The sequence below is a fragment of the Scyliorhinus canicula genome, chromosome 15 (genome assembly GCF_902713615.1).
Source record: "Scyliorhinus canicula chromosome 15, sScyCan1.1, whole genome shotgun sequence".
NCBI lineage: Eukaryota > Metazoa > Chordata > Chondrichthyes > Carcharhiniformes > Scyliorhinidae > Scyliorhinus > Scyliorhinus canicula.
Genome location: NC_052160.1, coordinates 22,257,120 through 22,269,472, shown reverse-complemented (window position 1 = coordinate 22,269,472; position 12,353 = coordinate 22,257,120). Strand labels below are relative to the sequence as shown.

At 47.1% G+C, this 12,353-nt stretch overlaps 1 protein-coding gene across 1 annotated transcript in view; it reads left to right on the top strand.

Annotated features, from left to right (window-relative positions):
- fam20cb (FAM20C golgi associated secretory pathway kinase b) overlaps positions 1–6,151 on the top strand; it is a 114,356-nt gene extending 108,205 nt beyond the window's left edge. The window contains exons 9-10 of the mRNA XM_038819955.1: positions 2,679–2,738; positions 5,270–6,151. Coding sequence (XP_038675883.1) covers positions 2,679–2,738; positions 5,270–5,522 — 313 coding nt within the window. The 3' untranslated portion in view covers positions 5,523–6,151. The remainder of the gene's footprint in view (positions 1–2,678; positions 2,739–5,269) is intronic.
- The last annotated feature ends 6,202 nt before the right edge of the window (positions 6,152–12,353 follow it).

Here is a 12,353-nt window from a genome sequence, read left to right as displayed (position 1 = left end):
GCGCCCCAAAAGCAACGCTTCTTAGAACATCCGCAAAAATGTATAAGAACATAAAGAACATGATCAGCAGCGAGATATTCAGCTCTTCAAGCCGGCACTGTCATTCCATAAGATTGTGGTGGATCTTCTTGCTCAATCACAGCTTCTCATCCTATCCCTCAATTCCCTTTGTGTCCAAAAAGCTATTGATCTTTGTCTTGAACTTATTCAACAACTGAGCACCTCCAGCTCTGAGGTAGAGAAGACCAAAGATTCGCAACCTTCCGAATGAAAAATCTCAGCCCAGTCCTAAATAGCAAATAAGATTGTGACCCCCCCATGTTTTCGATTCCCCCAGTCAAGGGGAAACACCCCCCCACCCCAACATCTACCCCCTCAAGTTCCTTAAGAATGTTCTTCGATTCATTGAGATCACCTCTCATTATTCTGAACTCCAAGGAATCGAGCCCAAGTTTACTCAATCTATCCTCGTAGGACAATCCATTTCATCGCAGAAGCCAATCTCATGAAAGTTTGTTTCGCTCCCAGTTGAGCAAATATATCCTTCCTAAGAAAAGGAGATCAAAACTGTACACGGTCTAACAAGGCCCTATGTAAGCCACAATAAGACTTACTTATTCCCGTCTCCAATGCTTCTGTAATATATCGTTTTCCCTCCTCATTGTTTTTTGTATTTACTTTTTGAGACGCGAGTTTAAGGACAGGCAGGTTCCCCTGAATATCAACATTTCCCTGCCTCTCCCCCAGGGTAAATTCATTAATTTGCTCAACCAACGTGGATAACCTCACATTTCTCCACAATAGACAAGAGTGTTCATGAAGTCCTTGTGCAAATTTAAATCATGTTAACTTTGGATGTGGAAAGGATAGAAACAAACTGCAATCAACAAATGAAAGCATAATTCATCAAGTTTTAACACAATACTGTTCATATTTCCTGGCATCCACATAACACCGACTCTGCAAGATGATGACTAATCTGATTTCCAAATAATTCATCTTTGGTTCCATTTTTAGTTTCAATGTCAGCAGCATTAATATTAAACGACTTCACGTATTATGTTTAGACAAACCCTTTACAGTTTGCTTCTGTCATGTGTGCACCCAAAGTGACTGAAGTATAAAGTTGCACAAGGACTTGATAAACACCCTGGGCACTATTTAACCAAATGGGAACAAAGTCCCACAGCGAGCCTATTTAGTCGCATGTTTCCTGGCGCTTGTTGCCAAAAACACCCCGTGATTTAGCACGTTCCCTGTTAGATCAGGGGCCTCCCACCCCCCCCAACTCAGCCGTTCACTAGCGGTGAGATTCCTGGTCGCACTGGTAGTGCACCCCTGCTCGCGGGTATCCCTGCGGGATGAGGTGGCTTCAATGGGTATTCCCATTGCCAGCGGCGGGTACGGGAATCCCACCGCCAGCGAACGGGAAACACGGCTGGGAGGCCAGACAATCCCGGCCATGGACCCGAAACATTGGCCGTGATTTGATGCGCGATAAACAGTGCCCTGTTTTGGGTGCGTACAGCAGGATGCTTCTTGCCACCTTCAGCGCTCAGAACGACCTCACTATCTAACGGTGCTCTGCTGTTTTTTTGGCCTTGGTTGGGGACACCCTGCAGAGGTCGCACTCACATCATTTCCTGTGCTGGTGAGCTCAGCTCCGTGAGTGCAGGAAGGTGGCTCGTGAATTGGGGAGCCAATTTTAAATGTCGCTCCAATCCTTTGATCCCCCCTCTGCTCCTCCATCGTAGCCTCTGTATCCACCGCGCCCCCCCCCCCCCCCCCCCCCCATTGCCCCAACTCATCTCTTTGGGAGTCCTCAAGTCCCCCATTACCCTACCTCTTAAGGGCAGGGCACACCCAGGCCCCATCCCTGGCACGGGCAACCTGGCACCTGGGCACCTTGGCACTGCCAGCATGCCAAGGTGCTAAGTGCCAGCAGCAGTGCCAGTGTGGCACCCTGCCCAGAACCCGACCACCCCCTCCCCCCCCCCCAGGGCCTCCAATGGCTTGGGAGACCCCCTCCCCGCAGATGCCGTTACGCATATATGTGGACCAGTGTGAAATGGCGCATGGCAAGGTTTCCCGGGCGAGGCCGCTGGTACCCGGGCCCCAGGGAAATGCAGCGTAGATAGATTTAAGTTAGCCTAATAGCTCACTTAAATATGTTAAATCTGGACCTCGGCCAGTGAGGGCGAAGTCCAGATCACGATGTCTCGTGAGATCTCGTCAGATATTATGAGGCATTCCGAGCGTTGCAAATCTCGCAGGAGGCCTCTTGTTAGATTTAAAGACCTCACCGTGTCGGGCGCGCCGAGGCGATTAGACCACGCCCGATAACTCTGTTTGACGCTCCACAGACGCTACCAGACCTGTTGAGTTTATCCAGAATTATGTGTTTTTATTTCCTATTTCCAGCATCTGCAGTATTTTGCTTTGATACACACGGTGTCCCTTTCATAAATTCCTGTTGCCTTTGCACAAGCATATTTTGATCTTCTCTGTGACCCATTAGCATGCTCCGAATAGTTTCCGGCATTTTCCCCAGTGGTTAATGTCAGGCCGTGTCACGCTTCGTGTGGAAGGTGTGTTCATGCACAATTCTCCTGAATTTCAGGAGGGATGCTTGGAAATGGGCCAACACTTTCTAATGTTTTGTTGATGCCCTCCTGCAGGTTTGGAAAACATTCCCATGATGAGCTCTCCATCTTGGTCCCACTGAATCAGTGCTGCCGGTAAGTGTAGTGAGAGAGTTGCTCTCTTGGTCCTTCTTGCTGCAACCTCCAGACACAATTCGGAGTCCATGTTTGCAATGCATAATATTACATTCCCAGTTACGAGGGTATCGGGGGGGGGGGGGGGGATTTTCAGGCTGATCCCCCCCAGCCCCACTGACAGCGAACCTTGCTGCGGGTTTCCCAGCGGTGGGGAGGGAGGAACGGTGGGAAGCAGAAAATCACGCCCTGTGGTTTGTGCTCTTGAGCTCCTTTTGATAATACAACGCTAGACTGCTGGGTTACGGCCATTTTGTCCAGCTTCAGGTGAAGAGGCGTTAATTTTCACATGTACGACACTCACCATCTGTTGCTAAACGATCAGACTGCTTACCTAACTGCCGCCCAGTGTTGGATAAACTGAGATTTCCTCCAGTTCAATGTTTTGGACTTCTTCTCCGAACCCCGCGAGCTAGCCACCGACTCCATCCCTCTTCCTGGCACTCGGCTGAAATTCGGCCAGTCTGTTTGCGCGCATGGCGTCACAGTTAAAAGCCCCAGGTGAGCTCCCGACCTCATACTTATGCCAGCACCTGCGTCACATCCCTCCGCGTTGCCCCTCTCTCAGTTCAGCTGCTGCCCCTGTTACCTCCAGATGCGACCATGCCAAAGCGTTCCTGGCTGGCCTCTCACATGTTACCTTCTGTAAACGTGAAGGCATCCCAAAACTCTGCTGCCCGTGTCTATCCCTGCAGCAGGCACCACTCCCCCTTTCGCCCCTGTACCCGTTGACCTACATTCGCTCCCAGTCAAGCAATGTTTGGTTTTAAATTCTCACCCTTGTTTTCAAATCCTAAATCCTTCCATGGTTCCCCCCTAAAAAGGGAAACATCCTCTCAGCATCTGCCCTGTCAACCCCCCTGAGAATCCGATATATCTCAGTAAGGTCGCCTTTCATTCTTCTAACGTCCAGTGGGTACAGGCCCAACCTAGCCAACCTGTCCTCATAGGAAAACCCTTCCATACCCGGGTTCTACCTCGCCAATCTTCTCTGGACTGCCTCCAATGTCAGTATATCTTTCCTGATCCACAGCAATGTGGTTGATTCTTGAGTACCCTCTAAAATGGCCTAGCAAGGGTAATTAGGGATGGGCAACTAGATTTTGCTTTTTGTTAAATTGATGCTGAGCCACATTAGGACAGGTAACCAAACACTTGGCCAAAGAGGAAGCATCAAGCAGCTGGAGGCACATCTGCCAGTGGTGAAGTGCTTTAAAGTTGGGAATGTGGAAGAGACCAGACTTAGAGAAGTTGAGAGATTTTGAAAGGTGACGGGCTGGCGGAGATTACCGAGGTCGGGAGGAATGAGACCAAGGAGGGATTTGAAAACGAGGGTGAGAATTTCAAAACTCGAGGCGTTGCCAAAGCTATTGTTAGACCAGTGAGCATAGTGGATGATGGGTAAGGAGGGGAGGCAATGGCATGGTGGTATCTTTACTGGAGTAGCAATCGACAGACTTAGGGTAATGCTCTGGGGACCTGGGTTCCAATCACACCACGGCAGATGGTGAAATTTGAACTCAATAGAAATATGGAGCGCAATTCTCCCATCGGGAGACTAAGTCCGGACGCCAGAGTGAAAACCGGAGTGTTTCACTCCAGCGTCGGAGGCCGTTCTCAGCCCCCTATTCTCCCACCCCCAGGGGGCTAGGAGCAGCGGCGCGTCATTTACGCGGCCGGCGCCGCATAAATGACATCACCCGCGCATGCGCGGTTGCCGTCCTCCCTGCAGCCGCCCCGCAAGAAGATGTTGGATGGATCTTGCGGGGCGGCGGACGAAAGGAGGTCCTCCTTCAGAGACGCCGGCCTGCCGATCGGTGGGCACCGATTGCGGGCAAGACCCCTTTTGAGCCCCCCCCCCCCCCCCCGGGTGCAAGAACCCCCCTCCCCCTCCCACAGCTCCCCCCCCCCCCCCCCCCCAGCGTTCCCACGCTGTTCCCGCCGGCACCGACCAGGTGTGGACGGCGCCAGCGGGAACCTGTCGTGTTGGGCAGGCCGCTTGGCCCAGCCGTGAATCTCGCCGCGCCGTTTGGGGGGGGGGGGGGGTAGAATCGCGTGCGGGTGCCGGGGTGGCATGGCGGGACTCGCTCGGCGCCCCGGCGATTCTCCCACCCGGCGTTGGGGGGGGGGGGGGGGGGGGGGAATTCCGCCCCTGAATTAAAAGTCTAATGATGACTCTGAAAACATTGTTGTAAACCTAGTAATGTCATTTTGGGAGGGGAAACCTGCCAACCTTACCCGGTCTGGCCTACATGTGACTCTGGATCCACAGCAATGTGGTTGACTCTTAAATGCCCTCTGAAATGGCCTAACAACGCACTCAGTTCAAGGGTAATTAAAGAGGGCAATGAATGCTGAACCAGTCAATGACACCCACAGCCCCTGAATGGGTGCGATACAGGCACCAAAGTAGTGCAAGTTTAGGGAGACACTTTCATTGACACATTAATTGTTAAGTCTTTGCAGCTAATACCATTGTTTCTACCTCACAGAATAAAAGAATCAACATACCTCCGGCTACAGCTTTTGGCCAAGGAAGAGTACAAACTGAGTGAGGTGATGGCAGAATCGCTTCTCCGGGACAAACTCTCGCCCATTCTCATAGAGCCACACTTGAAGGCCCTGGACAGGAGGTTACGAATCATTTTAAAGTCAGTCAGCGACTGTGTAGAAAAGGAAGGGTACAGCTCCGTGGTGGAGAGTGACCTAGGTTACAATATTAATTCAATCGCGACCAATAGGTAGTAGAGGGAGAGTGGCACCTTCTCTCTTTGTTTTTTTACTCGTGTAAGTGAGAAATGGAAAGTCTTGCAGAGACTGGCTATTTATGTTACTTCTTGAATTCAGTGAATTCAGAGCAGAGATGTAATTGTTCCCAAATATGTAAAGTATAGATTCCATCCCAGATTATTATAACAGAAGTTTCTAAGTTAAACCATTTATTTGTTTTCCTCGATGGTACCCAGTGCTGAGATGTGAATATTGAACAGGTAGGAGTGTGCAATCCCATAAGAGACAAAACATTTTCAAATAGATATATATATGTATATAGATATAGATATATATATAAAGATGAAACATGCTGATGAGCAAAATACTTGAAAGCTGGTTAAACTGATCTGAGCAACCTGGGCATTTGCTCTTATTGTTAAATGAGGCAGCAAAGCTGTAATGTTGATTTTCCTTGGAACCTCCAACACAAGCCGGCCACTTCCAGCTTTGCTTTCCGAGTTCTTTGTGTACAGATACAGACGGACAAGCTGGTTTCTACGGCTATAGACTTTTGCGTTAGCAATGTTTTCGGGGGTAGGGGTTTTGTGGTAACTGTTTTTGCGATTTGGTGAAAGTGCAATAAAGATTATGGCAACAACTTGTGTCTTGTGCGGATCTCCAGTTTAATTGGGTGTGGGGGGAGGGAGGTGGTTTGGTGGGGGCTGGGCGATTTTCTACACTGCCCATCTTCAAAACGATTCAGCCCCACGAAAGCTGCTCCGTAAGTTCCGGTGATTGTCCCCTAACTCTTCACCTGAGGAACTGCTGAAGACCAAGAGTGTTGGCAGGCTGCAATCAAAACATCTTAGAGTGCAGGAGGAAGAGGCCATTCGGCCTATCGTGCCTCTGCCAGCTGTTTGAACTATCCGATTAGTCCCATTTCTTCCAGCTCTGTTTCATCAGCAAAGCAAATACTTGCTTTTCGCTCATTTATCCAATTCACTTCGGATCGTCGTTCCTGAATCTGCTGCCACCATCTTCGCAGGCAGCTCGTGCCAGATCGTAACAATCCGTCTGGAGTTTAAAGAAGTCTCCTTCTTCCTGCTTCTTTTGCCAATTATCCAAAATCTGACCCTCCTCCCAGAGGACACAGTTTCCCCCTATTTACTATATATATTTCTATTATATCTCCTCTTAATCTTCCCTTAATAACCCCACGGTACTCCAACTCTCCACATAATGAAGCCCCTCATTCCTGCGAGCATTCTCGAAAATCACCTCTGCACTCTCATAAATGCCTTGACATCCTCCTTAAAGGGCTGTACGTTAATGGCCATGTGGATATTGTTGGGCATAACCCTCATGAGATGTTCACACATGCCTGTCCACCAGGAGTGGGACCCTGGGTGTCCTGCACCTTCCCTATTCCAGGGTCAATTAAAGAAACAACAATAACCTGCATTCAAGTAGCACCTTTAACAGAGAAATACACCCAAGACGTTTCACAGGAGAATTATCAAAATAAATTCAACACTGAGCCACATAATGAGCATATTAGGATAGCTAACCAATAGATTGATCAAAGATTTAATGACTGGACTCTAGGCGAAGAGAGAGATAAAGTAGCAGAGAGGTTTAGGGAGGAAATTCCAGAGTTTAGGGCCTAGGCAGCTGGAGGCATGGTCATCAATGACGGGGTGATTAACATTGGGAATGCTCAGGTTAACCAGAATTGGAGAAGCAGAGAGATCTCGTCGAACTGGAGGAGATTACAAGCAGGGCCACAGTGGGATTTGCAAACAAGGATGAGGATTTTAAAATGGAACCAGCTGAGATGAATGGACTTGGTTTTGAACTGGGGTTGAACCCAGATCCTTCTTTGGGACATGTTCAGGACAAAGGGTAATCCCGAGCCGACCTTGCCCCAATCTGTATCTACAAAATACACCAGTCCCGTCTTATTGGCCGTGCAGTCTTCATTGCCCTTGGTCCTATCTCTTGCAATCCTCAATCCCCTCCCAAAAAACTCTCCCAACAGCTCTTTCTGCTGTTATAAGGCTGTTGAATGGCCATCTCATCAAGCAAGCTCAAGGTCAAAGAGCAGCCATCTATTCCTCTGCCTCTGAAACATTTTGCAATGCATATATTTGGGGATGGGAATGTGTAGACCATAAGACCATCAGACATAGGAGCAGAATTAGGCCACTTGGCCCATCGAGTCTGTTCCGCCATTTAATCCTGGCTGATATGTTTGGTCATGATGTTCTAGTCATTATGATTTGTGGGGCAGGCTCGCTGGACAAGGTGGTCTTTTCCTGCTCATCAATTGGCGTTCATATTCTTCAGCATTAAAGATGCTGTAGAAACTGTTTGCTAACACAATCCTCCCACAACACTGACCTTGAGGATCCCACAGAACAGACCATAGCAAAGAATGATAAGGGAGCCATGTTATACAGCTTCTCCAACGTCAAGGAGCTGAAGCTAACATACTCAAAGAAACAGGGCGAATCCTCGAAAAAGAAAGCAGGCACTGGAAATTTGAAATAAAAATTGAAAATGCTGGAAAAACTCAGCAGCATCTGAGGAGTGACAAACAGAGTTAATGTTTCGAGTCCGTGTGACTGCTGAAGAGGATTCATTCATTCGGACGTGAATTCTGTTTCTCTCTCCACAGATGCTGCCGGGCCTGCTGAGTTTTTCCAACTATTTCTGTTGTTATCATGGAAAATCCTCTCTTTCTCTTAACTGGTCCATGCCCTCTCACAATTATCTTGCAAAATACTGGCTGGCCCTATTAGGTGGGATATTTGGCACTCGCCAACAACACTCCAGAAGCTTGGCATCATTCTGGTCAACGCAGCCCACTTGTTGGGCACGCCATCCATCATCTTCAACATTCACTCCTTTCACAACTGGTGCACAGTGGCTGCAGTGTGCACCATCTACAAGATGCACTGGAGCAATTTTCCAAGGCTCCTTCAGTAACATCCTCCAACACCACATCCTCCTACACCTAGAGAGACAACGGCAGCAAACGAATGTGGGACCATCACCAAATTCCCCTCCAAGTGTCACACACCATCCTGACTTGGAGCAATATCATGATTCCTTCATTGTTGCTGAGTCCAAATCCTGGAACTCCCTTGCTAACAGCACCGTGGGTGTATTAACGGTGGATAGATTATAGTCGTTCAAGAAGGCGGCTTACCACCATCATCTCAAGGGCAAGGTGGGTGATATATGCTGGCCTTGCCAGCCATGCTTCCATCCCATGAATACATTTTTAAAAAGTAACGCTAAAATTCAATCGCACAAGGAAAGAAGAACAAATGCAAGATTGGGGCAATATCGCAATTACAACGACAATAGAAAGAGGTGTCATTCTATAATTGTTTGATAAGGGAAGACTTGATAAAGGTTTTTTAAATTATGTAAGCCTTTGCTAGAATGGATGCGGAGAGACTGTTTCCACTTGTGAACCCACAATAAATGATGTATAAATATAGGATCAACAGAGAGTTTATGATGAATTTCTTTCCACAGAGAATGGTGAATATATGGAACTAGCTGCTGGATTGAAGCAGGTAGTATTGAAAGGTGTGTATAGTTCAGTAGGTCTCAAGAAGAGGTTCTGAATCTTATACTGTTCAACAGGGGGAGGTGGTGGCGTAGTGGTATTGTCGGTAGGCTAGTAATCCAGAGACCCAAGGTAATGCTCTGGGTTCGCAGGTTCGAATCCTACCATGGCAGATGGTGAAATATGAATTCAATGAAAAGAAACCTGGCATTAGAAGTATAATGATGGCCATGAAACCATTGTCGATTGTTGTGAAAACCCATCTAGTTCACTAATATCCTTCAGGGAAGGAAATCTGCCATCCTTACCCGGTCTGGCCTCGAGACCTACAGAGTGATGTGGTTGACTCTTAAACCCCCCCCCCCCCCCCCCCCCCCCCCCCTCTGAATGGTCCAGCCAGCCACTCCGTTCAAGGGTAATTAAGGATCGGCCACAAATGCTGGCCCAGCCAGTGACACCCAACAAATTAAAAGTGTTTATTGGGATGTACCAGTTTACAGGGTACATCCAAGCCTGAGCTTGGAGTTGTCTCCATGCTTGCTTCTACACACGTCTCTGTCCAGTACAAGACTGGCCTCTAGACTCGGGTCACATGTTCCTTTCCATCACCCTGTGGACGGTACTGTACCCAGTCCCATGCTAACTCTACACCAAATACTACATTGATATATTTAAGGAGAGGTTTAATGCACATCGGAGGATGAGGAGAGACACTTAAGAGTTGTAGGAGACCCATGTGGAGCATAGACACTTGCTTAGTACAGCAGGACAAAATAACCTGTTTCTGCACAGTGAGTAGTATTTGGAATCACCGTGTTCCAAAACGTAGCAGGAATGTCCATGACTTTCCCATTCCTTCGTCTGGGGACACTGAAGCTTTCGCTGAACATGGAAGGGAATTCTGAAACTAGCTGCTGGTGGCATTCTGGTTCATATACACCAAGGACAAAAATAATTCAAGGCAATCGATACACCTTAAGTTCATAGGATCTCCCAAACACAGAAGGAGGCCATTTGGCCCATCATTCCTGCACTGGCTCTTTGAAAGTACCAACCAATTATTCCTATTCCTCCCCTCTCTCACATAGCCCTGCAAATGTTTTGTACCAAGCAGTTATCCAACTCGCTTTTGAAAGTTGCTGATGAGTTTGTTTGTACTGATCTTTTAGGCAATGTGTTGCAGAGCATAACAAGGAGGTTCTCCTCATTCCCTCTCTGGTTCGTAGACTAGTTATCTTTGATTTGGTTACTGATGTCTCCTGCCAATAGAAACAGTTTCCCCTTACCAATACCCCTTGTTAATTTGAACACACTGAGGCAGATTTAAAAAATACTGATATAGGGCTGGTAACAAAAAAATGAGACGGCTAATAAAAGCACTCCTTCTCACTGGGCAGAATAGAAACACACTCACGCACAACCTCCGTTCCTTGTTTGCAGGTGAGCGAGTGTCGAAGAAATTATAAGTCAGCACTTCGCATTTTCGCCAAAATTCCTTTAATTAAACACAGAATTGGTAGGGGGGTTGGAGAGACCCCTGTCATTCTAAATATCCCCGCTTTACAGAGGTAAAGGCAGGCAATTTATATGATACAGTAAGCAATATCTAAGACAGAAAGCATTCTTTAGATTAGCAAGAGACAGAAAAATGAGCAGGCCGGAGTTAGATTTTAATAACAGGCCTTGGGTTACTTGCCTAAGAAAAATAATAATTGTATGCTGTCAGCAAAACAATATGCTGCTGTACGCTTGTTTACATTGTATGACCTTCTGACCATTTCATACAGAAATTCTTGACTGAAATATGGTTATATATCCGTCATGCTTTGCCGAGTGCCTACTTCCATGAAATTTTAGTCAAGCAGCTTATTAAAATGAATACAGGGTATTGAGACAACTAACCCGCCAACTAAAGTCCCTTCTACAGTGAGACAGAGAAAAGAAGAAGGAACATTAAAGTCTTCTCCTCGGGCAGAAGCCTGCCAACTTACAGAAAGCCCACTGAAGAAAACATCACTTTTTAACATCTTGTTTGGGATATGTTGCAAATTATACATTAGAATAAAACCCAGTCTAGAATCTAATCAAGAAACTTGATGCAGTGTGTATAAAATATAATGGATCACTGGGAGTAAGTTACAGGCTGGAATCTAATTGAGAGCTTCGAATCGTTTATGTAAAGAATAATGGGGTGAATTACTGGCAGGAGTTCAGTTGATTTATACAGAGAATAATGGATATAATTAAGAATGATTACCAGGCAATAATCTACTTGAACAGTTCAACTGATATCAAAAAATACAACGGCAAAGCTTAAATGGTTTCTAACTGTCATCTGAACTGAGTGATGGATTACAGCCCAGAAACTCCCCTCAGGGTTATCTGCTATTTTATATCTAGAAATGTAGATCATAAGCTTGTGGTTTACTCATGAGGATCTCTCGCAGTGACGTCCAGCACAGCCCCAGACTTTGGGGTGTGATGGGCGAGCTGGGAGGTCGTTAGCTCCATAAAGTTATTGTTCTCTCTGCCCCCGATCCTTTGTAAAATGGGTTCACCGAACTGGCCTGGTTTCATGCTAACAGCCCATTCTTTACAACAGCAAAATACTATGGGTGTTGTAAACCAGAAATAAAAACAGAAAATGCTGGGAAACACGCAATGGACCCGCTAGTGCCTGTGAAGAGAGAATCTGTTAACTCATCGGGTCAGTCACTTTCCATCTCACAAAAGGTTGACTCTGATTTTCACCCCATTCGTTAGCCATTCCGTTCAGTCCCCCGGTTCTCCTGCCCTCCCGAGTTCCAGTTCAGCACCAGATTAGCCCACAGCCAGTTATCGGGATTTATCCTTTTACATTTGTAGAACAGGTTGAGGGGCTGAATGGCCTCCTCCTGTTCATTTATTCCTAATGACTGGCCTGTTGTGCGCGAGGTTAAAACTCGTACTTTAGCCCACTTTCTAGTTGAAACAATATCATGTAACTCCAAATTAATCCCCCAATGACACACTTTTGGCAATACTCTATAGGCAGATCTACCTGTAAATCTTGATCAACACCCGAGGTGGGATTCTCCGTCGGCTGACACCATAATTGGGAAACGCGATTGGGTCGAGAATCGGTTCCGATGGCGAAGCCAATTTAATGGCAAATCGTAATTCTCCGTCGCCTCAATAGTGGCACCAAAGTGCTCCAGAATGCACGCACAGTGAACACTGTTGGCATATCATTAATGGACCCGACTCGGTATTCTCCAAGACGTCCGTGATTCTCCGCCTCCGAT